General features: G+C 40.3%; 1 protein-coding gene across 1 annotated transcript in view; it reads left to right on the forward strand.

Moving 5' to 3' along the window:
* EXT1 (exostosin glycosyltransferase 1) overlaps window positions 1–23,015 on the forward strand; it is a 259,809-nt gene extending 236,794 nt beyond the window's left edge. Inside the window, exons 7-12 of the mRNA XM_088149029.1 lie at window positions 1,564–1,682; window positions 3,589–3,684; window positions 6,953–7,042; window positions 13,669–13,829; window positions 15,988–16,159; window positions 21,728–23,015. Coding sequence (XP_088005155.1) covers window positions 1,564–1,682; window positions 3,589–3,684; window positions 6,953–7,042; window positions 13,669–13,829; window positions 15,988–16,159; window positions 21,728–21,913 — 824 coding nt within the window. The 3' untranslated portion in view covers window positions 21,914–23,015. The remainder of the gene's footprint in view (window positions 1–1,563; window positions 1,683–3,588; window positions 3,685–6,952; window positions 7,043–13,668; window positions 13,830–15,987; window positions 16,160–21,727) is intronic.
* The last annotated feature ends 3,905 nt before the right edge of the window (window positions 23,016–26,920 follow it).

Consider the following 26,920-nt stretch of genomic DNA (forward strand, 5'->3'; position numbering starts at 1 on the left):
TTAGCTGCACCAAATTACACAAGACTGCGGTCTGCAACCAAAGATAGTGTCAGCTTTTTGAGGTAGTCTAGAAAAGAAGCACCAGCCGTGAGTACTTTTTTTTTTTTTTTTTAATCTGCGCTCAGTCGTTACCGACTCTGCAGTGACTGCTTGGACGAGTCCTTGCAGTTTCCAAGGCAATTGTTTTGGAAGTGGTTTGCCATGGCCTCCTTCCTAGAGCAGAGCCCAGCTGGCGAGCGCAGGAGGCAGGGTTTCTGTTGCTTTGCACCCTTTTCAGGCGCGCACGGTTTTTCGCGCTTACCGGCAACTGCTCCCGACTCCTTTTTTGCAAGGCGCCGCCAGCATTTTTCCTCCCACTGGAGTGAGAGTCCCCATTTATCTACTCACGTGAGTTTTCGAACTGTTGGGTTTACAGGAACTGGGGAGGAAACAGGAGCTCACCCTGCTAACGCGAAGGCTGGACTTGAACCGCTGAAGCGTTGACCATTTCTGGCCGGCAACTTTCAGCGTCATTAAGCCGCTGCGCCACCGCGTCCCCCCATGAGTACTAACACTACCTTTATTGTAAGGTCACAGTAACAGAATCTTGCAAGTCTGAAAGTACCGTTCCCCTCCCTACTTTTACTCTCCCAAAAAAGTAAGGAGGGTCCTCTCTGATCCGTTTTCTCTACCCCCACCCCTCCTTCAGACTCAGATTTCATTTATCAGACTGTTGTCTAGGCTGCGACTCTTCCTCCCGTCTCCCAAGATCATTCCCACATACCATTACAGGTAACATCATTATTTGTCAATAGACTGAGGAAAAAAATAGACAGGGAATGGGAGCCAATGTAAAATTATCCAAACTTAGTTAAATAGCTCTGAAAATAAATAAATAAAAGATCCATGATGTATCTGTCTATGCTTTCTCTGTCACTGTCCCTGATTCCACCTCTCCCCCTGAATCCCACCACACTGTCTTTTAAAAGAAGAAGACAGTGGTGTTAGAGTTACAAAATACTCAAGAACCACCGCTCCCAAGGTCCATTGCAATAGTCAAAAAGGAGATTTTGCTTTTTCTGCCGACTTTTTTTTCCTTTAATTGCTTTAAATTCTGGGTCATTTTCCTTTGGATGCATGTATTCACCTTAAAGATTGACTTTTTTCCCCCCTAAATATTTACCTTTAAAATGCCTTTTTTACCTTCTCCCGCAGTCATGCTGTTATTTATACCTTTACGTTTTTTAACAGCTGGGATATTGTTGGTTGTATGCTGCCCAGAGTCACATTCAGTGCAATGGGTGGCCATATACATATATTAAAAACAATTTTGTTTTTTGGAAAAAAAATGTCTTCATTGGCCTGAGAATATGGCAAAGAGGGTGGATGATCTTGAATTCAGGGTTGTCTTCTTTTCTGGTAAGTGCACTATGCTGGCTGTTCACTCTTGTGGCATCAGCTACCATTTGTCTGTGGTTAATGAACTTTGGAGCTAAGATTCACTCAGAGGGTTAAAGACTGCCAAAATAGTTTAGAATTTTTAAACTGAGCGGGCCAGTTCATTTTCCCTCATTTTCTTTTCAGGAGTCAAGGCCCCATCCAAATTCACCGCCGTCATCCATGCAGTTACTCCTTTGGTTTCTCAATCTCAACCTGTGCTGAAGCTCCTGGTGGCAGTGGCCAAGTCCCAGCACTGTGCCCAGGTGAGAAATACTACCCACCTTCCAGTCAGGGAGCTGAAAATCCACATCTCAATGATTGCTGAGAAGAAGAAGCTAAGTTTGACTGTTGTTGTTGTTCAGTCGTTAAGTCGTGTCCGACTCTTCGTGACCCCATGAACCACATCGCGCCAGGCCCTCCTGTCCTTCACTGCCTCCCTGAGTTCATGCTCATTGCTTCAGTGATGCTATCTAACCGTCTCATCGTCTGCCGTCCCTTTTTCTTTTTGCCTTCAATCTTTCCCAGCATCACGGTCTTTTCCAAAGAGTCCTCTCTTCACATGAGGTGACCAAAGTATCTGAGCTTGAGCTTCGTTATCAAAGTTTGACTGGAATCTCCAATTTGGCAAAGTATCTCGCCCAATAAATGTGCTAAAGGCCAAAGGAGGAATGAGTGGCCCATGGTCTGCAGGCCACGTGAAGCCTCCCAGCACCCGTTTCATGGCTCTCAGTAGGAAGGATCAAAATTTCCCACCCAGTTTTTGGGTTGGGTTTCCTTTGATTAAGAGGCAGACCCCTCCATGTTCCCCATGTTGGTGAGTTTTAAAAGGTAAAACTAAATGCCTCAAATCTCTGTAAGATTTAAAATACCCCCACTCCCTAAAAAAGCACCACCAACTTTTTGGACTCACTCACTTTGGTGACATAATGACATCACCACCCATCCCCCAAGTGGCCTCTGGAAGTCCCCTACCCCCAAGTGTGGCCCTTCCAACCTGCACTTAGGCTAAAGAGACATTGTGACCTTAATTACATAGGGCAATGTTTCTCAACCTCAGCCACTTTAAGCTGTGTAGACTTCAACTCCCAGAATTCCCCAGCCAGCCATGCTGACTGGGGAATTCTGGGAGTTGAAGTCCACACAGCTTAAAGTGGCTGAGGTTGAGAAACACTGACATGGGGACATATACCATACACTGAGCTAAACCATTGGTTAGGTATTGTCTATTGCCGAATGCAGAATTTTATGCTGTGTTGCACTGGCCCCTCTACCTTCACCAGAAGATACTAGTGCAAAGCATATCAAAATGAAAATTGGTTATGCAGGAGTGCTCCTTCAAAAAAAGGAGCTAACAGCCTGTTTGCAGCAGGGCTAAACTCTCTAGATGGATAAACTCCTTGGTCACTTCTCCTGCCAGGCTGGGTTTATTATCAGGCTGTATGATATAGGAGAAATGAAGTTCTGCAATATGTTTAAATTATGCCAATGAACAAGATTTGCATAACTGCTCTCAGCCTAACCCTACCTCTTAACATTTCTGCAGTGTGTTTTGACCGGTCTTTGGAAAGATCGAAGATGTGTGAAAGAGTGAATACTACAACCTAATCCAACAAGTTCTTCTGTCCCTCCTCCCCCTGTAGAGTATTTAGTCATGAGGACCAGGATGCCTGTTCCAGTTCCTATAAGACATTCTGCATTTTGTTCCTGGGGAATTAGGGCAAATAGGCCACCCTGATCCTTCCAAAAATTGAATTCTGCATCTCAGTATCATAACCCACACTCCCATATCAATATGATCACTGCTGAGGTGGTGGCGGCGCAGCCTGTTTTTATGTCAGGCTGTGAACATTTTGTCTTTTGTCTTCTGCCCAAGTGAGCTCTCAAGACTTTTTCAGATGCTGCACAGATTGTCTTAGTAATGCAGTCAGTCTCACTGGGAAGGTTCTCTTGTTGTTAGTCAGCAGAAGTAAAGAAAAGTAATTGGCCCCTCTTCTCTAGTAGGAATTAAATAGTTGCCAGGGTGGGGAGAGCTTTTCCCCTTTTCCTTTGTTTCTGGGTATGAAGTTCTAGATTGAAGCGCAGAGCAGTTAGCTAACATAACCCTTGAGCGTCTTTAGGCTGTGACCTCTGCAAGCATTTTCCTAACAGGAAACTCTTCTTCCTTTCCAGATCATTGTCTTATGGAATTGTGATAAGCCCCTCCCTGCGAAGCATCGCTGGCCTGTCACTGCTGTGCCTGTCATTGTTATCGAAGGAGAAAGCAAGGTACGTTGTTATGCTTTTTTATTACAGCTGCATGCCGTAATTCCTCCAGGAGCTTAAAGTGTCCTCTGTGGTTCTTCTCACCTCCTGCTTAATGCATCTTCCCTCCAGATTGAGGCAGGGATAAATAAATAAAATTCTGGGCTCCCAACTTTTTTTATTGGGACTGGCTCCCAAGTCACTCCTCTTATATATTTCCAAGGCTACCATCACTTACGTCAGGGTTCCTCAACCTCAGCAACTTTAAGATGGGTGGACTTCAACTCCCAGAATTCCCTAGTCAGCCATTCATTTTAGACGGATGTGAAATATCTGGGGAAGTGCAGGGAGCCTCGATACTCTGGAAGCAATCCCCCCCCCCCCAAATTTGGATACCTACTCGATAAAGAACCACATCAAACATGGCCCTAAATTGCTGGCTGGGGAATTCTGGGAGTTGAAGTCCACCCATCTTAAAGTTGCTGAGGTTGAGGAACCCTGACTTACATGATTTACAAATACTTTAAAATTTATATTTAATTAAAAGTTACATTAATCGTTGCATTAAAGCAAATGCTATTTTTCTTTTAAATTCGCAGATTATGTGACAGAATAAATGCATCAGTATCCAAAATGTAGTTAAGAATCCTATTTAGGTTGACCCATATGTCCCTTTATATAATATGATACTAGACTATCGTTTTATGGGAACTGGTGTAGCATAGTAGATTTGAAGTCAGAAAGAAAAACTAGATTTAGGCAACAGTGAAAAATCTCCTACTGGCTATAGTAACTCATTGCTTATAGAAGTAGCTTGTATTTTATACCTGACTTTGTATTCAAGCAGGTTTATAATATACTGGTACAATATAATTAGAGATGCATGGGTATATCATGGTCAGTCTCCAGAGTACTAAACTAGAGCTTCCAACAGGCATATCCAGCAAGGATAATGATGACATACACTGGATGTTCTAGTCCAACTACACCTGGAAGGCCACCAGTGTTCAACCCTGCAAGTAGAGTTTCCAAATAGAGGGAGGTACAGAAATCACATACCTGTCCTTCTTCCTGAAAATAATAGCAAAATACCAGTTCCTTTATTCCTCCTCCATATCTGTGAAATACTTGTGCAACCTATTTCAGAAGTATGCTGATTCTACAATTTCATGTAAAGCACTCTTTATACACATAGTCTGTCTCTCTCTGTGGACAGCCTGCCGATTGAATGTTAAACTGCTACGACTGCTTAGGAATTTAGGGCCACATTTGATGTGGTTCTTTATCGAGTAGGTATCCAAATTGTGTGTGTGGGGGATTGTTTCCAGAGTATTGAGGCTCCTTGCACTTCCCCAGATATTTCACATCTGTCTAAAATGAATGGCGTTAGTATCTGCTGTTTTTCCCCAATGCGCTAAATGGCCACTAAGATGTCAGCTAAATCAATCCTTGAGTCAGATCTTGGGGTCAGTACTGGTTTGAGATTCACTGCAGATTGAGAGAGGAGGCTTCTGTTTGAGGCTGCCTCCCTTGGTGGAGTTAATTGTTTCCTTCTGTCTCCTTCCATTTTTGTTTCTTTCTTTCATGCATTGGAGGGCCTAAGGAAAGAATAGATCTTTTGAGGTTCAAAAATGCAGGTAAGCGTTAGCCTTGGAGCTTTTTAGGGACTACAAAGAAATCGGGAAGTGCAGTCAAGAGGATCGTGTATCTCCTTTTGCACAACTGATGCCCAAATGGAAAAAAAATACGCTTAGAATGCCAGATTGGCTCTTTTACGTTATAAGCTAACTTGTCAAGCCTGATGCCTTTCAGACATGCAGGATTATAGCCCCCATTGGCTTTGCTGCTGAAGATTACCCAGGATTTCAATCAATCAAGAACCTCAGAGTGGCAAAAGTTGTAGAAGAGGCCTTCAACGTTTTCAGCCTTAGGACTGCCCCTCCCCTCAGTAAGCTCTGTTTGTGTTTGGGCACCTACTGGAGTTCATGTGTGAGTATTCCAACCTCATCATTGGAACTCCATGGTAGACGCCTTGTCTTTCAATACTTCATCTTCGCTTTTATAAAAACAAGAGCAAATTAACAACCAAAAAAAAGGCCTAATATATACAAATGTCTCCGGCTGACAAAAGAGAAAGCAATAAAGAAAAATACTTTTCACTGTCAGATTCTGCTGCTATTTTTCTCCCAGAAGTACAAAGATCTAATGAGAAAAGTTAGTTGGCAATTCACTGAAGATGATTTGGGAGTGACAGAAAGAAGCAAATCTGAGCAAAACAAAAATCCAAATTTGTCCCGTTGCTCATCAGCACTGATTAGATCAGAGTCTAATCAGCTTTCACACTTCTCCAAATGTTGTGCTGTAGTTCTCAGAAAAAAAGTTCTCAAAATAAGTTTGGAAATGCACATTTTGGGATTCTAAATTGCAGATCAGTGTGGAAATGAGATGAACTACATCTAGAAATGGCATGCAGCAGAAATGGATGGAACTGTCTGCCTGTTATAAATTAGTGTATAGTCACACAGAGAAGCATCTCAGGAGAACCCAACAATGTTCTCATATCACCTACTGCTCACAAACTGATGTCATAGTGGTCTGAAAAGATTAATGCAAAATCTTACATAGATATTATATTGTCTTAGGAATTTTGTAACTTGGAAATTACACTCCTTTTGTTCATCATTTCTTGTTTTCACAATAGTACATGGCTAGCTTGTAGATGTAGTAAACTAACCAGTGAAGTATATTGGTTAGAGCAATTAGACTATTGCTTGGGAGATATAAGTTAAAATCCTCACTCAGTCACGAATTTTAGCCTGAGGCACTGGGTTAGTCATTATCACTCAGCTTAGCCTACCTTATAGGATTCTAATGAAGATAAAATTGGAAGGAATTATACATGCTACTTTAAGCTCTTTGGAAATATATATACCCTAAATATAGCTATGACTTATTGTCTTTTAATTATATAAAAATGGTGAGTTGGTTTCCAAAAAACCAAACCAAAACATCATGCATGATAACATTTGGGGTTAGGGTATAATGTGAACACATAAATCTATTAGGCCACTCTTGCTGAAATTAATCAGTAGTAACATAATCACATTGTTAGGTCAGATGCAATAAGCTACAAGAGAATTCAGTTCTTTCATATGAAGCTCTTTTCTTTCAGTCATTTTCCCCCTTAATGCTGTGGTGGAATGCTGACTCATTTGGTTCAAGTATGATGGAGGTGCTGCCCTGCAGATGAGACTCAAGAGCATCTCACTGACCCATTTTGTTCACCCTGCAGGTGATGAGCAGTCGCTTCCTGCCCTATGAGAACATTGTCACAGATGCTGTTCTAAGCCTCGATGAGGATACGGTGCTTTCAACCACTGAGGTGAGATATTTTTTCCTTTGGAGTGTGCTGGCTTTTCAAAGTCATACTTGTAATTGGCTTTCCCCAACTTGGTGCTCGCTCTCTGCAAAAAGACTTGCAATCATCACTTATCCAGAGAGCACCAAGTTGCAGAAAGCTGCCTGTCATATAGTATAACCAAAACTGAGGTAGCTGGGACATTGCATACATCAAGGACTGACCACTTAGCCTTCACTGGAATCTGCACTAGACCATATTCCAGGTTTCTTCATTATTATTACTGATGCACCTTCCGGTCCAGTTCAAGTTAAATGAATAGCCATACTTCTCTGGCGAGTAGAAAGAAGTCATGGATACATTCCCTTCACCAGACAACAAAGGCAACCTAGAACTAGTGTAAGAGGCTGATGCTGCTAGTACAGGTAGACCTCACTTAACAACTGCAGTTGGGACTGGCAACTCCATCGCTAAGCGACATAGTCATTAAGTGAAACATCACGTAATCGCGCCCGAGTTATGATGTAAGTCCCACTGCAATTGTTAAGTGAATCACCTGTGGTAGTTAAGTGCAATGTCATGTGACTGCAACTTGCCACTTACTGCCAGCTTCCCCATTGGAAGCTGGCTGTGAAAGTCATAAATGGGGATCACAGGACTGCAGGTTGCTGCAACCGTCGTAAATGCACGCTGGTTGCCAAGCGCCTGAATCATGATCACGTGGCTGCTGCGACTGTCATAAGTTTGAGGACTTGTCATAAACCTACTTTTTCAGTGCTGTCGTAAGTTTGAATGGTCGCTAAACAGGGCAATCATTAACCAAGGACTACTTGTACTCAAATATCCATGAACATCAAATAGACATGTGAAGGGTGACTGAGATTTGCCTCAGCAAAGAGATTTACACCACAGAGACAAAGTGGTTTTTCCAAAGCCAGGAAAGGCATAACACCCCAGAGCTTCCTCCATGGGGCTCATCAAAGCTTTGCACAAGTTGACTGGGAAAAGTGAGTGATATCTTCTTGGTTGATGCTTATGAAAATTTGCTTAGTATTGCAAGAGAATCTCTGCGTGGCTGCAAAGCAGAGCAAAGCAGAAGAACCTTTGTAGATCTCTTAGAAGCAAGATGGCCACGTTGCTTCCTGGAGGAGCTCTGCTCCTACAAACATTTGAACAGTACTAGTATCTATTTTAACTAAGAGGAAGACAGCATTTGGCATCCTAATTCCATGCCCATCTGGAATTCTCATAGTTTCATTTCATTGGATCAGTCTCTCTCTCTCTCTCTCTCTCTCTCTCTCTCTCACACACACACACACACACACACACCTCACCTCACCTCACCTCACCTCACCTCACCTCACCTCACCTCACCTCACAGGGTTGTTATTGTGAGGACAATAGGAGGAGGAAGGAATATTAGATATGTTTGCTGCCTTGAGTTATTTATAAAAATAATAAATGGGATTAAAACAATCTTTAAAACCCCCAATCGTTCTCTGGTGCTTTAGGAAAGATTGAATGTCCTGTTGGGCCAAATTGCCAAATGTAGCATGCAGAAAAATAAAAGATGTAGATATAGATACATGAACACCCAACAATATACAAGTGCACACAAACATACAAACATATAAGCATCTGATTTTTGTATTGATTTCTATTATATTCTGTTTTTTTAAGAGCTAGGTTTGCCCACCATTGGCCTGATATTCCTTTTGAGAAGCTGCAGCACCACTCACAAAGCAGATGTTTTTATTTTGATGTCCACATGAACTCTCTCTCTCCCATGAATCAGAGCTGCACCCAAGCTCTTCCTTTCAATAAAAGAAGACTCTTTCTACCTGAAACTTCAGAGCTGCTATACCAAAAGAAAAAAGCCATAGGCTGCTGGAGTTGGGGGATGGGGGCAGGGAGCTGGAGATCAGGGGACCCAATGCAGAAAACCAATTTTTACAAGTGGGATGACTATTGATTTCTCTCACCTCTTCCTGTAAAGAGACAGGGGAAACGGGTGACCATTTATATAACATGGCAATATATTGGAAATACATTATTAATGGCAGCTCTGGAAAAGCTTTGAGTGTTTATTGTCTCCTTCAATTTCAGTGTGATTTCCTCTCTCTCTCTCTCTCTGTTGCTTCTCTCTCCTTTAAAAAAAGCAAATTCTCCTTTAGAATTGTCTAGCTGTTACTTTGGAGATAGCACGCTGGAATCTTCTTCCAAGAAAATGACAACCCCATGCAATGATTCTGGGATCCAGTTGTCCCTATTATATATCGACTTCTTAAATATGTTTATTTACTGAATGCACATGGATTTGCCAATGGTTAGAGCAAGGTTCCTCAACCTTGGCAACTTTTAAGATGGGTGGACTTCAACTCCCAGAATTCCCCAGCCAGTTGAAGTCCATCTGTCTTAAAAGTTGCCAAGATTGAGGAACCCTGGATTAGAGGATGTGCCTGCATGTGTAGCTATGTTCTTTTCTTACCCCAACTTCCACAATTTCTGTTGAAGGTCCATGTTTGCTTGAACACAATTGTATTTCTCTGCTATCTGAAACATTATTAAAAATAAAATCAAAGGCTGCTCTAGCTCAGTGCTTGGTTCAGAAATCTGTATACATGCCCCATCTTTGACTGAGATGGGCGGTGACTAAATTTGAAATATAAGTAAATAAATAAATAAATAAAATATCTCCCTACTGCCTGGATCATAACAGAGCTTCATCCAACCAGCATCTTATTTCCCACATGGGTCAACCAACTGTTTTGAATCTGGAAGTTCTGTGCAGGTTCAAAGTTGACATACCTGTTTCCTAGTAATGGGCTGACCCTTAAATTATGCCAGCTTAAGCCAGACTAAACTCTAATTTAGTTTTGATCAAATTCAGTGTGTCCAAATCACTTTCTACAACCATCTCTCTTTTTTGCATTTAATAGTTTTGTTATTACATAAACATTGTACAAAAGTAAGAGATGAAAAATAGAGATGCAAGAAGTAAGGTATGGTATAATAAAAAATACTCTGTAAAAAGAATGTGGTTTTTCCCCAACCATTAACTGTTATTTAGATATTTATACTTTGCTTTACAGTTTTATGATTATTGCTTATATCTGTTAGAGTCATTTTTTTCAGCTGTTTTTTAATCGATTTCTCTCATTTTCTTCAAAAGCCATATTCTAAGTTTCTCAGGTTGCCTTACTATGTAATATAATGTTTGTAAGGGAGCCGTGCCTGCCTGAATTTGGTTAGACTTCTGTTGTGAATATTTCTCCGTTGCCGTATATTGTCCCATTTTGGTGTGCATCAGCAAGATTTCTCTGTTTTCTAAAACCATCTAAGCTAGTGACCAATGTATTCTGCAGGTTTGACACAAGACTTAGAGTCATTAGTAAGGAAATCATCTGGTTTAAGATGCCCTCTCCCAATCTTATGGGGGTTTGTTAAATTACACTTCCAGAATTCCCAGTCAACATGGATAATAAATTATAGGGGTTATCATCTCAAGACATCTAGATGTCTTCTATGAACCGCCGAGAGTTACCCCACAGTGAGATGGGTGGTGATAAATTTGAAATATAAATAAATAAATAAATATAAATAAATTACCTATCCAACTGAATTATAGTTTTCCAACTTGAAACCTGCTTTCAAATATGAGTGATAAAACTCAGAAAAGCCCCAAATAGTTCTTCCTTTTCATTTTTTTTACCTTTAATTAAGATTTTAGCTTTTCATTCCTAATGTAATGAAATATTAAGCCACTTTAAGTCATCCTGCCTGCAAAAGTTTCATCCTGCACGGTGGGAGAAAATATCTATGACTCATAATTAGAAATCCACATGGATTTAGGGAGGGTTGTTGGCCAACTTAAGAGGGTGGCAGGTTTGCTAGCTTTCTCTCCCACCCTCACCCTCCACTCCAATTAATCCATATTTGGTTCTTTACATCAGCCTCAATGGGAAACTGTTAAAGCAGAACTAGGAAACTTGCACATGGTATCTAACATTCATTAGCATCTGCAGTATAAGTACAATGTATGTAGCAGCCAAAAGGAGATGGATCCCATCTGAAAGACTCAATCAAAACAGATGAAAGGAAAAACTTGAAGAAGCAACAGAGCAGAAGTGTTTCAAGGAGGAAAAAATAGCACTCTGAGAACTGAACTTACTGTTCCAGTAATAATGCTTTGGCAGGTTTGGGAGAACATATAGCCCAATTCCATGTTCAATCTAAGGTAGGGGTCCCCAAACTCTTCAGCTCGTTGACCCCTTTATGAACTTTCAGATTGTTCATTGACCCCCAAACTTTTATTATATGAGAATAATTTAATAAATACTGCTTTAACTACAAATGTTAATAATAATGATAGTGGTAACATCGACCCCTTGAATAGTCCCATTGACCCTTGGTGGTCAATATTGACCACTTTGGAGAACCGTGGTCTAAGGTCTCTAGTGCAACCACAGGAGCATTGTAGAGAGCCATCTTCCAGTGCTCCTGTAGCTTAGTGGTAGAACACATGGTCTGGATGCAGAAGATTCTACGTTCAAACGTTGGCATCTCCAGTTGAAAGACTTAGGTGCAGGTGATGGATGGACCTTTGCCTGATACTTTGGAAAGCTAGTAGAGACCAGTTTCCTTTTTTACCTCTTCTGTGGGTGAGACACCCTGTGCAATAAATTAGGATGAAACAGAATTTGCTATTGACAAGGGTTTGCACCCAGATTCCCATTTCCTCATTATACTTCATCTGTCTAATGCAATTGCCATATGCCAGCCTGAAAAATTTCTAGCATAATCCCTAGTGTTGTGTCTAGGTAAAATGGGCCCTGTGATGCGAAAGTACTCATGTTTTGTTCCTTGACATCCTTTTTTTTGTTTGGTTGGTTGGTTGGTTGGTTGGGGTTTTTTTGTCTTCAAGTCACTGCTGACTCCTGACAACTGCCTGAACTAGTCCCTGCAGTTTTCTTGGCAAGGTTTTTTTTCAGAAGTGGCTTGCCATTGCCTCCTTCCTAGGGCTGAGAGAAGGTGACTGGCCCAAAGTCACCCAGCTGGTTTTTCATGCCTAAGGCGGGACTAGAACTCACAATCTCTCAGTTTCTAGCCCAGTGCCTTAACCACTACACCAAACTGGCTCTTGTTTATTTAGGTATTTTGAATTAATAAATGGGAAGCTGGAATATTGTGAAGCAGAGCACCAGCTCCCGGCATCAAGGCATCTTTATGGAATAAAAATGGTGCATCAGTGCAGCACTTTGGAAGTGCACCCATCTACCCAAAAAGTAGTGAAAAATCAGCTGATGAAGTAAAAGACATTTGAGGGAGCTAGATGAGATGGCATGAAACAACCTCAACAGTCAGACTGCTGGTAAATGCCTTTTGTGTGACTCGCCATGCACACCATGGCAGCCATTTTGTGAATTAGCACACCCTTTTGGTCTCAAGGAAGTTGTCTGACCTCACCACGAAAATACGTATCACTGTAGACATTAACAAGAATTTTAATGATGAATTGCTGATTTATGGTTGCTTTATTGAGAATTTGTATGCCACCCTAGAACCCGATATGGAGAAAGAACGTTTATAAATGTACAAAGAAAAATCAAATGGACAAGTTTTAATTTGTTATGGTGGATTCAGCAGGAAGTGTTTGGCCCAGCAGGATCCTTTATCTTTATCTAACACAACTGTTCCTTTCTTAACTTAGCTTTATCTTTTCAAGAAAACAGATATCAGCTTTTATATAAAGGATGTTCAGGTGTCTGTTGATTTTCTGATGCATTAATAATTTGTTTGTGATCAGAGCTGTTGCAGGAATAATTGTTTTGTCTGAACTGTAAGCATTTCATGTTGTTTGAAACAACTTGAAGGAAGAGAATGAGTCATAACTTAATTGGAAACACCCTTCAAAGACTTGAATCCACCATCATGCCAAATTTATGGCAGAGGTGCTTTGAGCCTCTCGTTTCATAATAGGATAAGACTGCATCATGGCATTTGTAATAAGTCACCCCTGGATTGAACTCAAATGGTTGATTCAATTGAAATTTCAGTTTGAAGGGCTCATTTGTGCTGCTTGAACCTTCAAATCAGGTATTCGCACAGCCATAGTAGGGAGTAAAATATTCATCATCTGTCTTACACTAGCTGAAGCCAAGTAGAAAACATTGCAAACAAGGGGGTGTAGAATTCATAATTCTGGGACATCCGTCTTTTGAAAATGACATTTCTCTGATTTTCCCCATCCAGTGGTAAAAAGAGACACTTCCCTTCTCCCCCGCAAAATGGACAAGGAATCAACTTACTGCTTCACTTCAATAAACAAACAATTCCTATAGACACCCAGTTCTCCACTAGTTGTAAATGTTTGCTGTGCCTATGTCATGCCGACAAAATGTTAATATGATTCTCTGGAGCTCTAGGCTCCTGTTAACAGAAAAACATTAAAATGTGCATAATTATAGGGCAAAATGTCAAGTAGTCAGTTTAATTTACTGATGAATACGGAGAATTAATGTTTTGCAACAGTTCCAAGATTGCAAATTATGAATTAGTGAAAAGGTAATATTTTGTTTTGCTGACATTTTTGAGACTGGTTGATTACCACTTGCCACATCCATTCGGTTTGGTTTTTTTCTTGCCTGCAGGTGGATTTTGCCTTCACAGTCTGGCAGAGTTTTCCAGAGAGGATTGTGGGTTATCCTGCCCGTAGCCATTTTTGGGACAACACTAAGGAGAGGTGGGGCTACACATCAAAATGGACTAATGACTATTCCATGGTATTGAGTGGAGCTGCTATTTACCACAAGTAAGACCAGGGGCATTACATGTATTTAAAGCCTGTTTTAAGAGGCGAGAGGAGCTCAGCTATATTCTTATATTTACTTAGAAAAATTAAACTGAGAACCCTGTTCAGCCCTCTTCTACCGTTTTATTCCTCCTTGTGTAGAGGAGAATGGTGACAAGTGTCTAAAGGAAAGGATTATATGCTAGAAAATACTTGTTTGTCCACCTGGGTTTGAGTTAAAACATAGACACATGAAGACCCTGGCTATATCTTACCACTTGTTCGATTGTCTCCCTTTCCACTCTTAATTTTTGTTTTTGCAAAGCAGGTTTTGTTAAAACACCAAGGGTGATTCCTGAAGGATTAAGGTTTAAGTCTCTCTTCTGCAGATCATGACTTTGATTCCCAGTTTCAAGATCTGATAGTCATTAGTGTGCTTTTCTCAATTTCTTTCAAGTCACTTGTACTCTAAAAAGCAGTTTGATTTGAATGCTCTCTCTTAGGGGCAATAGTCGACTTCAAAGAAGCCCCAAAAGTCTTCAAAAGGACTCTGCCTGAATTTCCTTTGGCATCAAGGGAGAACGAATTGTTCAACTTGTTCTAAGCAAGTTGAGGTTTAGGTTGACTGACCACCTAATTCAGCCAAACTGGACACTGACATAATCATTGTACTGTAATTCAGCTTGGTTTGTGAGTCCTTATGTTTGCTTGTTGGGCTTTCAAGGGAGAGAAAAGCAGAGAAAGGCCCCTCTTTTTTTGTACAAAAGTTGTTGACATTGTGTTTTGTCCCTACTTTGAAAATGAAACCATATCACTTCAAAGGAATGGTCATTTGGTTGAGGGTCAGACAGGCCAATTCTGACTATTGAAAAGGTTAACTTACCCCTCTCCCTTCTACAATCACCAACATTTCAGCTGTTCTTCAGATTACTTAGGATCAGCAATACATTTCCAGGTGGAAACAGCTGAAAAAGGTTAACAAAAGACATTTTAACTACATAAGGTAAATAAGTAGCCTTTGCCCCACTATGTCAGCTCCTCTTGTTTCTCCAGTTTTTCAAGAATCTTTGGATTTTGAGTGATTCTGGACTTCCCTTGTCATCAGAAACTGATGCCATCAGGAATCTGTTTTTCTATAGACTTTTTTTTTAAGCTGGTGAGTTCTGGCTGAGTTGGACTGTAGCTCCTGTCATCTCCAACTAGGCTGCTGTGGTCTGGAGTAAGCAGTTCAATGCTCATTTGTGTCACTTCTGTCTCCATCTCCATTTAGACTCCTTCCTCCCCATTTGAGGGTTACAGGTTGCCCACTCCTGCTTTAGAGACATCTGCTCTGCTCCTCTCCCTGGAACGGCTTTCCAGCTTCTTTTGAGCGGATGGGCACATTTGGAGTTTTGAGAACATGTCACAGACACTCCAATGAATGGCTGCTTGGGCATTTCAAAATGGGCATGGGAGACTGAATGAATTATGAACTTACTTGCTATATGGTACCCCCCCCCAGTTCTCCCCATCTTCAAGATGCTCCCTTCTACCCCAGCGTGCCCTTATCTTTGGTGGGGGCAGGTGGAAACGTAGCCAATCCAAGACCTACTCTGCAAACACTACCCATTTTTATTTTATAAATGACATTTGAGACCCATTTAAGCCCAGTGGCACTCTTGGAGATACGAATTAGGCTGAAGGGTAATTGCTTTGCTTTGCATCATGCCCACTTTTTGTTATCTTTAATTAAAATATATAAGAAATGTTAAAAAGTCAAATGGAACAGGGAGACTAGCAAATCCCACAAAAGATACCTTCAGGCATATTGGTACTTCTAGGACTACAGGTCAGACCTTTTGCTTCAAGTGTGAAGAGGGATCACAACTTGTTGATAAAAACCCCAGCACGCAGTACAGAAGGTCCTGAACTTGTCAATCCCACTGTTGCCTGAATTTCTGGGAAGAGCCAACATCTTTGTTGAATGGCCTCATAGTCAGTACTAATGTGACAGCTTCCTACATTTCCAAATCTGTTGCAGCCTTTAGTTCCTGGATGCACTTTGAAAAGCCATTCAACCCAATTGGATGACTATCGACCTATAAAGTTACACTGAATTCCTAGTAACTTACTCCAAGTAAATGTGTATAGGATGACAGTGCCAGATTCTCACTGATGACCCTCAATTGTTGTGTTACAGATATTATCACTACCTGTACACTCATTACCTGCCTGCTAGTCTGAAGAATGTGGTGGACCAATTGGCCAATTGTGAAGACATTTTGATGAATTTTTTGGTGTCCGCTGTGACAAAATTGCCTCCCATCAAAGTAACACAGAAGAAACAGTATAAGGAAACCATGATGGGACAGGTATGTGCACAAAGTCTGCCTTAACCTTCTTGTGGGCTGCTTTCATTGCAATTCACTCATGAAAAAGCATGAAAAGTAACCCAGAGAATACATGATTGAATTAGCCCATGTCAAATTTGCCAGTACAAGTAGTCCCCAGGTTAAGAATGCTTGGTTTATGGATGACCCATAATTAAGAACGGAGCCTATTGTAGCAAAATTCAAGTTAAATACAGGATGATTCTAGTTAAATACTCAGTGGTTCGAGTTAATTACACAATGCTACTTATACAGTAATAATACTGTACAATATACTGTTATATTGTAATACAATATACTGTTTATATTAATAATATAATAATACAATATTATTATATTACTGTACAATATAATACTGTTATACAATATACAATAATACTGTTCCGGCTTACATACAAATTCGACTTAAGGACAGACCTTGGGAACGGAACTCGTTCTTAAACTGGGGACTACCTGTACTAAAGTGGTTGGCATTTTCCATCCCATCTTGGGCACCCTCTAACTGTTGGATAATGGCACAGTTTAGTACGATCTAATCCTAATTATTTAATCCTGGTGTCCAAAACCTTTGAATTCGAAAAGGGTTGTTCTGACAATTCTCCAGATGCTCAGCTTGGAATAGGATTGTTTTAAGCTCTGGACCATTCTGGTTGAGACAGTCTCTTTCATACAAAGCATTTAGAAATTGAAACTTTTGCATTCTCCAATTATTTCAAAATTTCATAACACAGTAACTGCAGTTCTCATAGAGTGTACAAAACTATCCTGAAAACTCACGCTTCCTGAAGATCACATACTCTTAGAAGCACACATCTTTCTCCAAGTTGGATCATCCGTAAATAAGCCCACAAAAAATTAAATCCACAAATAGTCTTAACTGGTGTGCCTCCAGGAGTCCCAACTAATGTATTCTGATACCAGAATCTAAAGGGTTATCAAAGAAACCTACTGGTAAACGTATGGTACCTGTTCTTAATCTCTACTAATGGGAGGCCACTTACAAATCTAAAATAAAGCACTATATCTTTTTTTTAAAAGTTATAAAAATCCTGCAAATGAACGGATTTAATAAACGTAAAACTTAGTGTTATTCAAAAATAACCTGCCATCAAAATCTGAGAGGAGAAATGTTCACAAATGGTGCTGCAACAGATGTGATTTTCTATTTTCGAAATAATTATTTCAAGTCAGTTCTTGTAAGAACATACAGGGAAAAAACTCTCTGCCAGCCCCCCCCCCCAAGATTGGGAGGCTTATGTTAATTTGGGGGGTGCGGTGCATGGTCTGTTTTTGATGGCTACTTTTCCATTTTGGGCTTTGCTAAAATTTAAGGATGCTGCCTACAGATTCAATACATCTGAATCTGGAAAACCAATCACTTGCAGTAATTTGGATTTTTGCCTGAGAGGGGGCAGATTCAGCTAGAATTATTTTCTTTGATTGGTGTTCTAGCACTCTCTTTTAAGATAGCTGAAGTTTGCCAGCGAAAATGTTCTTTAATGGCCATTTCTGTAAATTATCACTGTAATTCTTAGTTGCCTTGGTTCATAACATTAAGCCACCCTTTGAAGTACTGAAGATGAAACATTGTATGTGCCACTCTTGCTCATTCATCTAGCCTAGCCTCAAGTAGGCAAACGGAGGCATTTGCCTCTTTTTAAATTTAAACTGTAATTAATCTGAAACATGAAAATAAGCCAGACATACAGTTTGAAGTCAGTTTGTCACTACTAACCATGGTAAGTAGAATGATGAGGTCTCCTTGCTGTCACATGGGAGGATGAAACTGTAGTTCACAAGCCCATAAGTCACATGTAGGCATTTTAGGTGTTGCTGATCCAGATCTCCCAGAATTCCTAGGAAACAAGGCAGGGGTGCAGGGAGTTGTAGTTCAGCAACATTTGGAGCGCCACCATTGTCTGTGTTTAACCCAGATTCACTATAACTCATCCTGGTAATGCTAGACTGTGACTTAGAATTACGTATTTATTCATTTATTAAATTCGTATACAACTCTGGGTGGCTTGCAAGTAAAAACATTACAGACTAGGGAAGAAATGCAGAAATAAAAGAACAGAAGATGCCCAGGGTAACAACAACCGGACAGGAACAAAAGAGAAACCCACACAATCCCTCACCAAAGGCCTGGGCGAAGCACCACGTCTTCAAGGCCCTTCAAAACACCAGGAGAGTGGGGGCCATCCGGATCTAGAGGGGAACCTCATTCCAGAGGGCGGTCACTGCTACAGAGAAGCCATACTTCTGGGGTCCCAAGAGATGGCATCGTTTAACTGAAGGAACCCAGAGCGCACCAACCCTGCTAGATGGAATTGGCTAGGCAGGTACTATGGAATTATATGCAAACACAGTTACTAATTCCAGACTTTGGATATAAATGGAAAGCACATATGTTGTTTTGAAAGGTAAAATGCAGTAAGATAATGGAAGAAGGTTCAAATTAAGTACCACTGGTATTGCTGGCCCAGAAAGGGGACAAGTTAATATGATTATCTTCTAAACAAATGGCTATCTATCATTTAAGTTTGTTCTGAAGAACTTAGCATCTCACTCCGCTCCTTCTATATGATGGAGGACTAATAAATTAATTCAGTGTTTCTCAACTTTGGAAATTTTAAGAGGTGTGGACTTCAACTCCCCAAATTCCCCAGTCAACATGCTGGTTGGGGAATTCTGGGAGTTGAAATCCACACATCTTAAAGTTGCTGAAGTTGGAAAACATTGAATTAAGGTGTTAAAGCATCCCTAGGTTCTCCTTCTCCCTAACCAGACTGACTAAGACATAATTATTGATTATTGACAGCCCATGTATAAAACAGGTTCATGTGTTTCCTGGTTTATGCTTTCAAACATGCAGCAATGGAAGGATTTCATGATTCAAGGATCCCACTGTCTAGAGTTGTGAAGGATCTGAGGGAAAGACCCAGAATAATTGGAAGGGGGAATTTTTTAAAAAAGTTTTTTCTATGATTGTTTTCATTTTTTCTCTAACCTTTTACATCTCTACGTTAGTTATAGCTTCATCAAAGCTCTTATCCCAGGGCTGGCATCACCCAATACACACTGGTTTGGTCTAGATTAAGTATGATCTATGAACCCAACCATTGTAGTTGGTGAACTGTAGACTGTCTCTGCATCAGACCACTCTGGCTTCTGGCGTGGTTAAAACAAACCATGGTTTATCATGATGTGCTAACCCAGCCTGTGAGCAAAACAACAAGGGAAGGATCCTCCATTACTCAGAATCCAGATAGGGCTTGGCTTGTTTTCCAATCCCTGAATTTCACAGTTACCCTTCTAACATTTCATTCTCCTGAAACAGAGTTCAAAATAGCAAGAGAACAACCTTGTTCATGTTGTGTTCTGAGTGACGAATCCCAGAAAAGATGAGGTGGATTTTGCATCAGAATAGAATAGAATTTCTAACTCCTAGTTTCAGAAGCTCTCTGCTCACCCAAGGCAAGGAAGCAACAATTTCCCACTGAGCCATTGATTCTGAAGATTCAAATCAAGCGATTTTTCACTGTCCTGAAGCTAAGCACAGGCAATGTACGTGTCAGCAAAACAGGACCAGTTTTATTACTGCCAATATAATGCTGCAAACTAATATTAAATGCAGATTCAGTGCTCAGTGGTGGGATGGATTTCTGGATTTCTTTCAATTATAGAAAACTCCCATTTTGCATTTTTTGGAAGACAAAGGCCATAGTGGGAGGGCCCCACCTCAGACACATGAGGAGGGAAAACATTTTCTGTTTCTTCCTAGAAGGAGTGAGATTTCTTAGGGTGTATTTTTTTAACAGTCTTGATTCAATGTTAGAACTCATCGTTTTTGTTTCCTGCCCCCAAAAGGCAAAAAGGTTGTTCTATGGCAATGGTGGTTGGAGAGAACGTCAAAAACGGCTGTTCTGTTCTGTTCTGTTCTGTTCTGTTCTGTTCTGTTCTGTTCTGAATATAGATTCAACCTAGGATCTCACTGTTAACCCATTTTAGATGAGAAAGGCACAAAGAGAAGGCTATTGTGGCTGCTTGATTAATTTCTGCCTGTTACCCATCTTCCATTCCCAACCTACTGCATTTGACTAGTAACTCTACAGTCTGGTAACCCTAACTAGGTATTGTCTTACAAGAGGCATTTCCTCCTGTGTGAGATTTTAAAATAGAATACAAGGGAACCTTATTTTAATGGACTTATTGGGGGGAGATGATGTCCATTATTCAAGCGTTTTGTTGAATTGGAGATTAGAGTATGGCAGGGACTAAACAAATTACCAATTTACATAATTAGCACAATGACATCATCACAAAAATGACAGGGATGCCAATGATGGAAATAGGAGAGGAAATTTGGTGCACTGCATGCCAAAACTGTTGCATTGAGGTCTGGTAAAACCAAGTTTCACTGTCCTTTTTTTTTTACCATTGTGATCCTATGCAATATTTTATAAGTACCTTCTTTTATAAGAATTACACTGTAGCGCTTGGAAAGTTGACCCTAGAAGGGAAGGTCCAAGTTTTGGTTCTCATTCAGCCCTGAAGCTCACTGGGTGAGTTTGGGCTAATCCCTGTGTCTCAGCCTGGTCTACAGGATGGTGGTGAAAATAAAATGGGAAGCCAGAAGCATACAAGCCACCATGAGTCTGAACATCAAAAATACAAATACAATACAGTACAAAATACTTTAATGACCAAGTATAAAATATATACAAGGAATTTGTCTTCGGTGGTGAACAGCAAGATCAACGGTGCATTTGGATAACAACAGAAAATTAATAAACAGTAACAGTAACACTGCCCAGTAAAATAACTTTTCCAAAAGAAGAAGCCACTGTCCAGTACATATCAAATCATATAGTATTTAACAGAGCAATGGCACAAGGGAAAAAACTATTCCGATGTCTAGATGTTTTAACATATGGAGCTCTATAGCGCCGTCCTGAAGGAAGAAGTTGGAAAAGATTAGCAACCTGTTTAAATTTGCTGCCAGATTAACTGGGGTTTTGAGCACTCTGCTTAACCCCCATTATATCTGTCTATCAGGAAAGCTGAAGCTGAGGGGGACTGTACCCCAGAACATCTTGCAGGGTGTAGTTGGCAGTAAGAATTGCAAGAGTAGGAAATGAAGAACAGACAAAGTTCTCCACTCCTCCTTCTCCTCTAATTCTACCTCACTAATGAAGCAGCTACTGAAAAAGGGACAGATTTCTCAGTAACACCACTTCAGGATAATACATTGGTTGTTGTTGTTGTTTTTTCCAGGACTGTTCTGTGAAGGAAGGTTTAAATCAAATTATTTAATCAGTCCAGCATTTCAGTCCTGTTCTTGACATAATTTCCTTTACCCTCTCCATCGTTCTCCTGTCTTGTGTGTGTTTTGGGGGAGGGTAGAGGAGGAGTGAGGATTATAAGCCTGAGGTAGAGATGCTCTGGTTTTTCATAATTCTGGAAAGAGTTCTGGAAATCTTTTCAGCCGAAAAACGGACTGTAAAAGCTTTGAAGAATAAAACTGGCTTGTTTGTTGTTTTATTACAGACTTCCAGGGCTTCTCGGTGGGCTGACCCAGATCATTTTGCTCAGAGGCAAAGCTGCATGAACACTTTCGCCAGCTGGTTTGGCTATATGCCGCTGATCCATTCTCAGATGAGGCTCGATCCCGTGCTCTTTAAAGATCAGGTCTCCATCCTGAGGAAGAAATATCGAGACATTGAACGACTTTGAGGAGCCCAGCCGAGGGGTGGGCGGGAATGGGAACTGGATGGTTCACCTAGCCCAGCGCAAAGCTACAGATCCTCGAGTCAGGCCGCGCCAAGGGCAAGTAAACCCAAAAATTTGCAACATGCCAATGTAGTAGCCAAGTAGCTCTGGATCCAAAGGAAAAACTGGGTGCGCTGGACTGCTTTGAAACCCCCCTCACAGGCTGCAGGTCCTCAAGACTAGGTTGTGTACAGTTTCATTATGGAACATTAAATAATTATTTTTTGAAATGATTGCTATGCAGGTTTAAACTTTTTTAATGATAAAAATCCCTATTAAAACAGAGTTCTTTCTTTAATCAAAATTGTGTTGATTGTTGTGACTCTTTCAAAGGTGCTAGCCTTTTGAAAAATATTCCCATAAAAATTTGGTCTGAGGCAAAGCTGGGGGCAATATGTTAGTCTTTATTAGGAGAGGAAGCTGTGTTTCTTTTGTTGAAAATGGGACCAACATAGAGACATGCAAAGCATGTTCAAAAATACAAAAGCATGTGGCAACGCACCAGTGTTTGAGGTTTGCTCCAGAGGCCCCAGGATAGAAATCTGTTCCATCCCACCTAAAGTCACACTTCCTTCTTCCTTTTCCAACTTCCACCACATTCTGTTTCATTTGATTGAATGGAGGCTAGCAATTGCAGGACAGTGAAATGAAAGGGAGGGGGTCATTTTTTCCCCTATTACCTGCCAAGGAAGGGCCAAAAGAAGCAGTTACTACTACGTCAGTGTAAGGATTGAGATCCTTTATCTTTAAAGGTTAGAATAAGTACTTTGAATTAGGTTTGGAAAAGTAGTGATTGTTACAATTCTCCTTGCTCCTTCTGGATAGCCCCAGTGCTGGTCAGTGATGGACAGACCTCACTAAAAAGCAACACAAGGGGCAAGAATGTCTCCCCTGATGGCTGGAGAAACTGTGATACCTTTTTCTCCTCTTCTGCTTCTTCCATTTTCCTCATTTTGAGATAGTGCCTTGAAGAAATAAAACACCAAACTGGGCCATGGGCACCAACAACCTGTGAATGTTTTGTTTTACAGTACCAGGGTCCTGCACGACGTGGTTTTGCTATTGTTTAAAAAATAAAAGTCTCTTTCAAGTCAAGATCTTTTCTTGGTAGCTTCATGGACACAGCTGGGTTGTTTTCTTGGCAATAATATGGAAGTGGCTTGCCTATCCCTTCAGGAATATTTTTGACTTCCAATCTAGCTTAAAGCCCTGAGGTTTTATGAATGTCTCCTGCCCAGATACTGATCAGGTTGGCCTTCTTAACTTTTGAGGATCAGCCAAGTTCAACTAGATGCTGCCATCTATCTGAACAGCGTGCTCTGCCTATCTGCAGCTGCTCTTATTGGACAGGTTATGATGTGTGAACCCATTAAATAAAATCTGCAGACAAGCAGGGAGAACAGTTTTCCCCATCCTCAGGCAAGAAAACAATCTACCCTCAACGTTCCCCTCTCCAAGCTTAAAAGCGTTTACTCAAACTGCCCTAAAGGCATTGAGAAGGTGTGAGTAGAATTGAGAGAGGAGGCATCACATGTTTCCAAAATTATACAAACCATGCTAGCCTCTTAACCCTGACTTTTACATTGAACACACTTCAGCTTTTAAAGTTTAAGGGAGTTGGATGTCTCCTCCATGGTCTAATGGGAGCCAGTTGGACTTCCTCCAGAACACTCGTGCATCCAACATCATAATCAACTGCACTCATCGTTCTTTTCTTGAAAAGAAGCACAGAACTACACTTGTAAAATTTTGCTTCATATACAGTGCATATCCCTATAGAAGGAGAAAATCATCTAATATTCCCATTAATTAAACTTCAGTTGCATTCTAAAGGGGCAGGGGGATTATAAAAAGAAAAAGACAACAATAATATTGTTGTCTTTTTATAATCCCCCTGCCCCTTTAAAATGCAACTGAATCTGCCTCGGCTTCTCAACAAAAATGTTGAAATTTGGCATGATTGTAGCCCTAAAAGCTATATGCTCTTGGCCTAATTTCACAGGCTAAAGACAAATGATCTGAATTTTTTTTGTCAGCATTCAGTACAGCTATATCAGCACCCATTTTGAATTTTGAGTATAATATTGTTAATCACTTGAGTAAAAGAAAATTCCAGATCAGCCTCTCAAATACATAAAACTGAAACTTTTAAATTCTGCTGGAACAGCCTAAAAACAGTAACAATAACAGTATGGCAGTGATGGAGGTCTGGAATTCCCTTGGGTCATACATGCTCAAAGTAGCCCCCAGTTTAAGAATGGGTTCTGCTCCTAAGGTCTGTCCTTAAGTCAAATGTGTATGTAAGCCAGAACAGTATTGTATAATACTGTATAAGTAGTATTGTGTAATGAACTCAAACTATTGTGTATTTTACTCGAATCATTGTGTATTTAACTCAAATTTTGCTACAGTAGGCTCCGTTCTTAACTATGGGTCATCCATAAACCCGGGCATTCTTAACCTGGGGACTACCTCTATAGAAAACTAGGTTAGATGAATATATAGCATTTTCCAAAAAATGTTATGCACCCATAACAAAGCAGTCATTCATTATGTCCAATCCCCAGCAAATTGTCACTACATCAAACCTTGGTTTATGCTGTTGGCTTGTTTTGGTAATCTGTAGTAAAGGATAGCCTATTGTTTAGGTTTCAACCTGAAATCCATACCTGAGGAGAAGAAGGAAGAGAAAAACACAAAAGCCCAAGGATATACATAGGATGGTAAAGCACAGTTTAGCACTGTCCAAATCAGGCTATAAAGTGTGTGAATGGAGTAGATCCATACTTACTCATATCGGAAAAGCAGTTTGGTCATCTCCTTCTGTGGGTAGCTAAAAGAATTACTTTGGCTTCTTAACTCTGAATACCCTTCACAGTTCTTGCTCTTTACAGATAGCTAATTAAACAAGGAACAATAAACAGATTCATTTCAAGATAATTTCGGGAACATATGGGGCATTTTCTCTTTTGTAACGTGTTTCCAAGACACATCCGACCAGCTGGGGAACTATGTGTCTCGTAGACAACCTTGGAAATGGTTGTTCCATATGTGGCATTCAATCTCAAGGAAATCTCCTCCTCCTAAAGGCTCCAGCCAGCATTGTCCCTATTGAAGTAGAAGACTTCACAGCCATGGGGCATTTGGGGGACAAAGCTATTTCCGTGAAAGGTTTGGAGCAAATTATATTTAGAAAGCTAGCAAAGAGCTTAGCAACAAAGGTACCCCTTTTTTTCATTCAGCAAGTTCTTTCCCCTTGCCTGTATTATATAGCTGTGTGTCTTTGTTACCCAGTGCATATTCTGTGTGGCTGGTTCAACAGCATTCAAAGAAAAGTAGTACGTCTTTCTTTGCTATTTATTTATTTTTGTTAGCCACACTGAATAATCAACTTACCCAATTTTTCTAATAGCTAAAGAAGAATCATGGATTTTTTTTTAATTGCAGCATTACTCTTATTATTTGGATCGGCTCAAAGACCCCAAAAGTTTGTTCCCACTGTGATAATTGTGTAAGCCCATAGAAAGTCCAAAAATGGTATCCAGAAATATACCACTTCTGAGACTAGGAAGAAGAACATGGATTATGACTGATAACTAATGTCATCTTACAAATCCACACTGAATTTGATGAAAGATCATTTGTTTTTGAATTGTTTTTATTTAAAGATAAAAAATTTCAGTGAGGCTCTAATGGGTAGAAAGTGGTATCCTCGCACTTATAGTGTAGCTCAGTGTCTGTGTGAGAGTATCTTATATTTTATCATATAATTGTCTCTTTAGAGGTTTGCAGCCATCTTGGATTCCTGTATTTCCATCAGATCATAAGGAGATTGTAAGGGAACTCTTCCCATTGAGTTTTCCCCCCTCCCTGCTTGGGGATTATGGCAGGCAGGAAGACTTTAGGCTAATGAAAAAAATATGTAATAGAAAACATCAGCAGTTGAGTCCTTTAGCAGTTTCATCAATAAGTCCGATCAAAACACCAAGAGTTATTGGGGGGAAAAAAATAAAAAACCTGAACATCAGGTAGGAAAACAGAAGTCCCTTTTGTAGGGAGGAAATATTTTGAAAAATTGCCACATTTTGAACAGCATTGCTGATAAACCTTGGTAGCCTTATCCTCCATGAATGAGTGTAATCCTTTTTTAAATTTGTCCAGGTAGGTACTATGTCTTCAGTTCCTACTATTTTGATTTGTTCTGTGAATACATTCTTAGTTATGCAACTCATGTTTGAAAATCCAGGGAAATGCCTTCTACCAGATCATCTCCCCTATCCATACCCTGCTGTCAGATAATTATAAAAGTGTAGAAAGACAAGACTTAATTTTGTAGAAATGATGTTGATTCTTCTTCAGCAGGACGTCAGTAGGACACCTGTATATCAGAGAGGCAAACATGAGTGACAGGCCGGAGGGTAGATTCAGAAAATGGGTAGGGCCAGAAGAAAGAAGTGGGTGGTGCCAGGGCAAAAGGTAAGATAAAGTCTTTTCCTGGTCAAGCTGAATTCCTGGCGACTAAATGGACACACCCATATTGCTTCCTTAGCATCAGATCAAAATGGTTTTCCATTGCCTTTTTCCAGGATGATTTTCAGCTTCCCAATGTAAGCTACAATCCAGAGTTTTCCTGTTGGTCATCCATTGAAATACCAGGACCAATTCTGCTAAGCTTGGCTTTTTCAACATCGACCAGAATCAGAAAGGATCTGCCACAAAATATAATTTAGTTCTAATTTTAATGTAATTAAAGTTACATTCATTTAAATGCAGCTCATATGGTTACCCCCAATGTATTTAATTCAATTTAATTATTTAACATAAACCCTCCAATCACAGTAAAAATTGGAATTGCAACAACTTTTAGAGCTTTTTAGAATTTTTCAAGTTTTAGAGCCTGAATCCAAGGCTTGCAGAGAATTACATATGGTCCTCGGCCTCAGGCAGTATCCTTCTGTTCTTCATTATTAT

Source organism: Python bivittatus, unplaced genomic scaffold (assembly GCF_059951505.1).
Source record: "Python bivittatus isolate LINGU-HERP-01145 unplaced genomic scaffold, Pbiv_v1 ctg000590_np1212, whole genome shotgun sequence".
Taxonomy (NCBI): Eukaryota; Metazoa; Chordata; class Lepidosauria; order Squamata; family Pythonidae; genus Python; species Python bivittatus.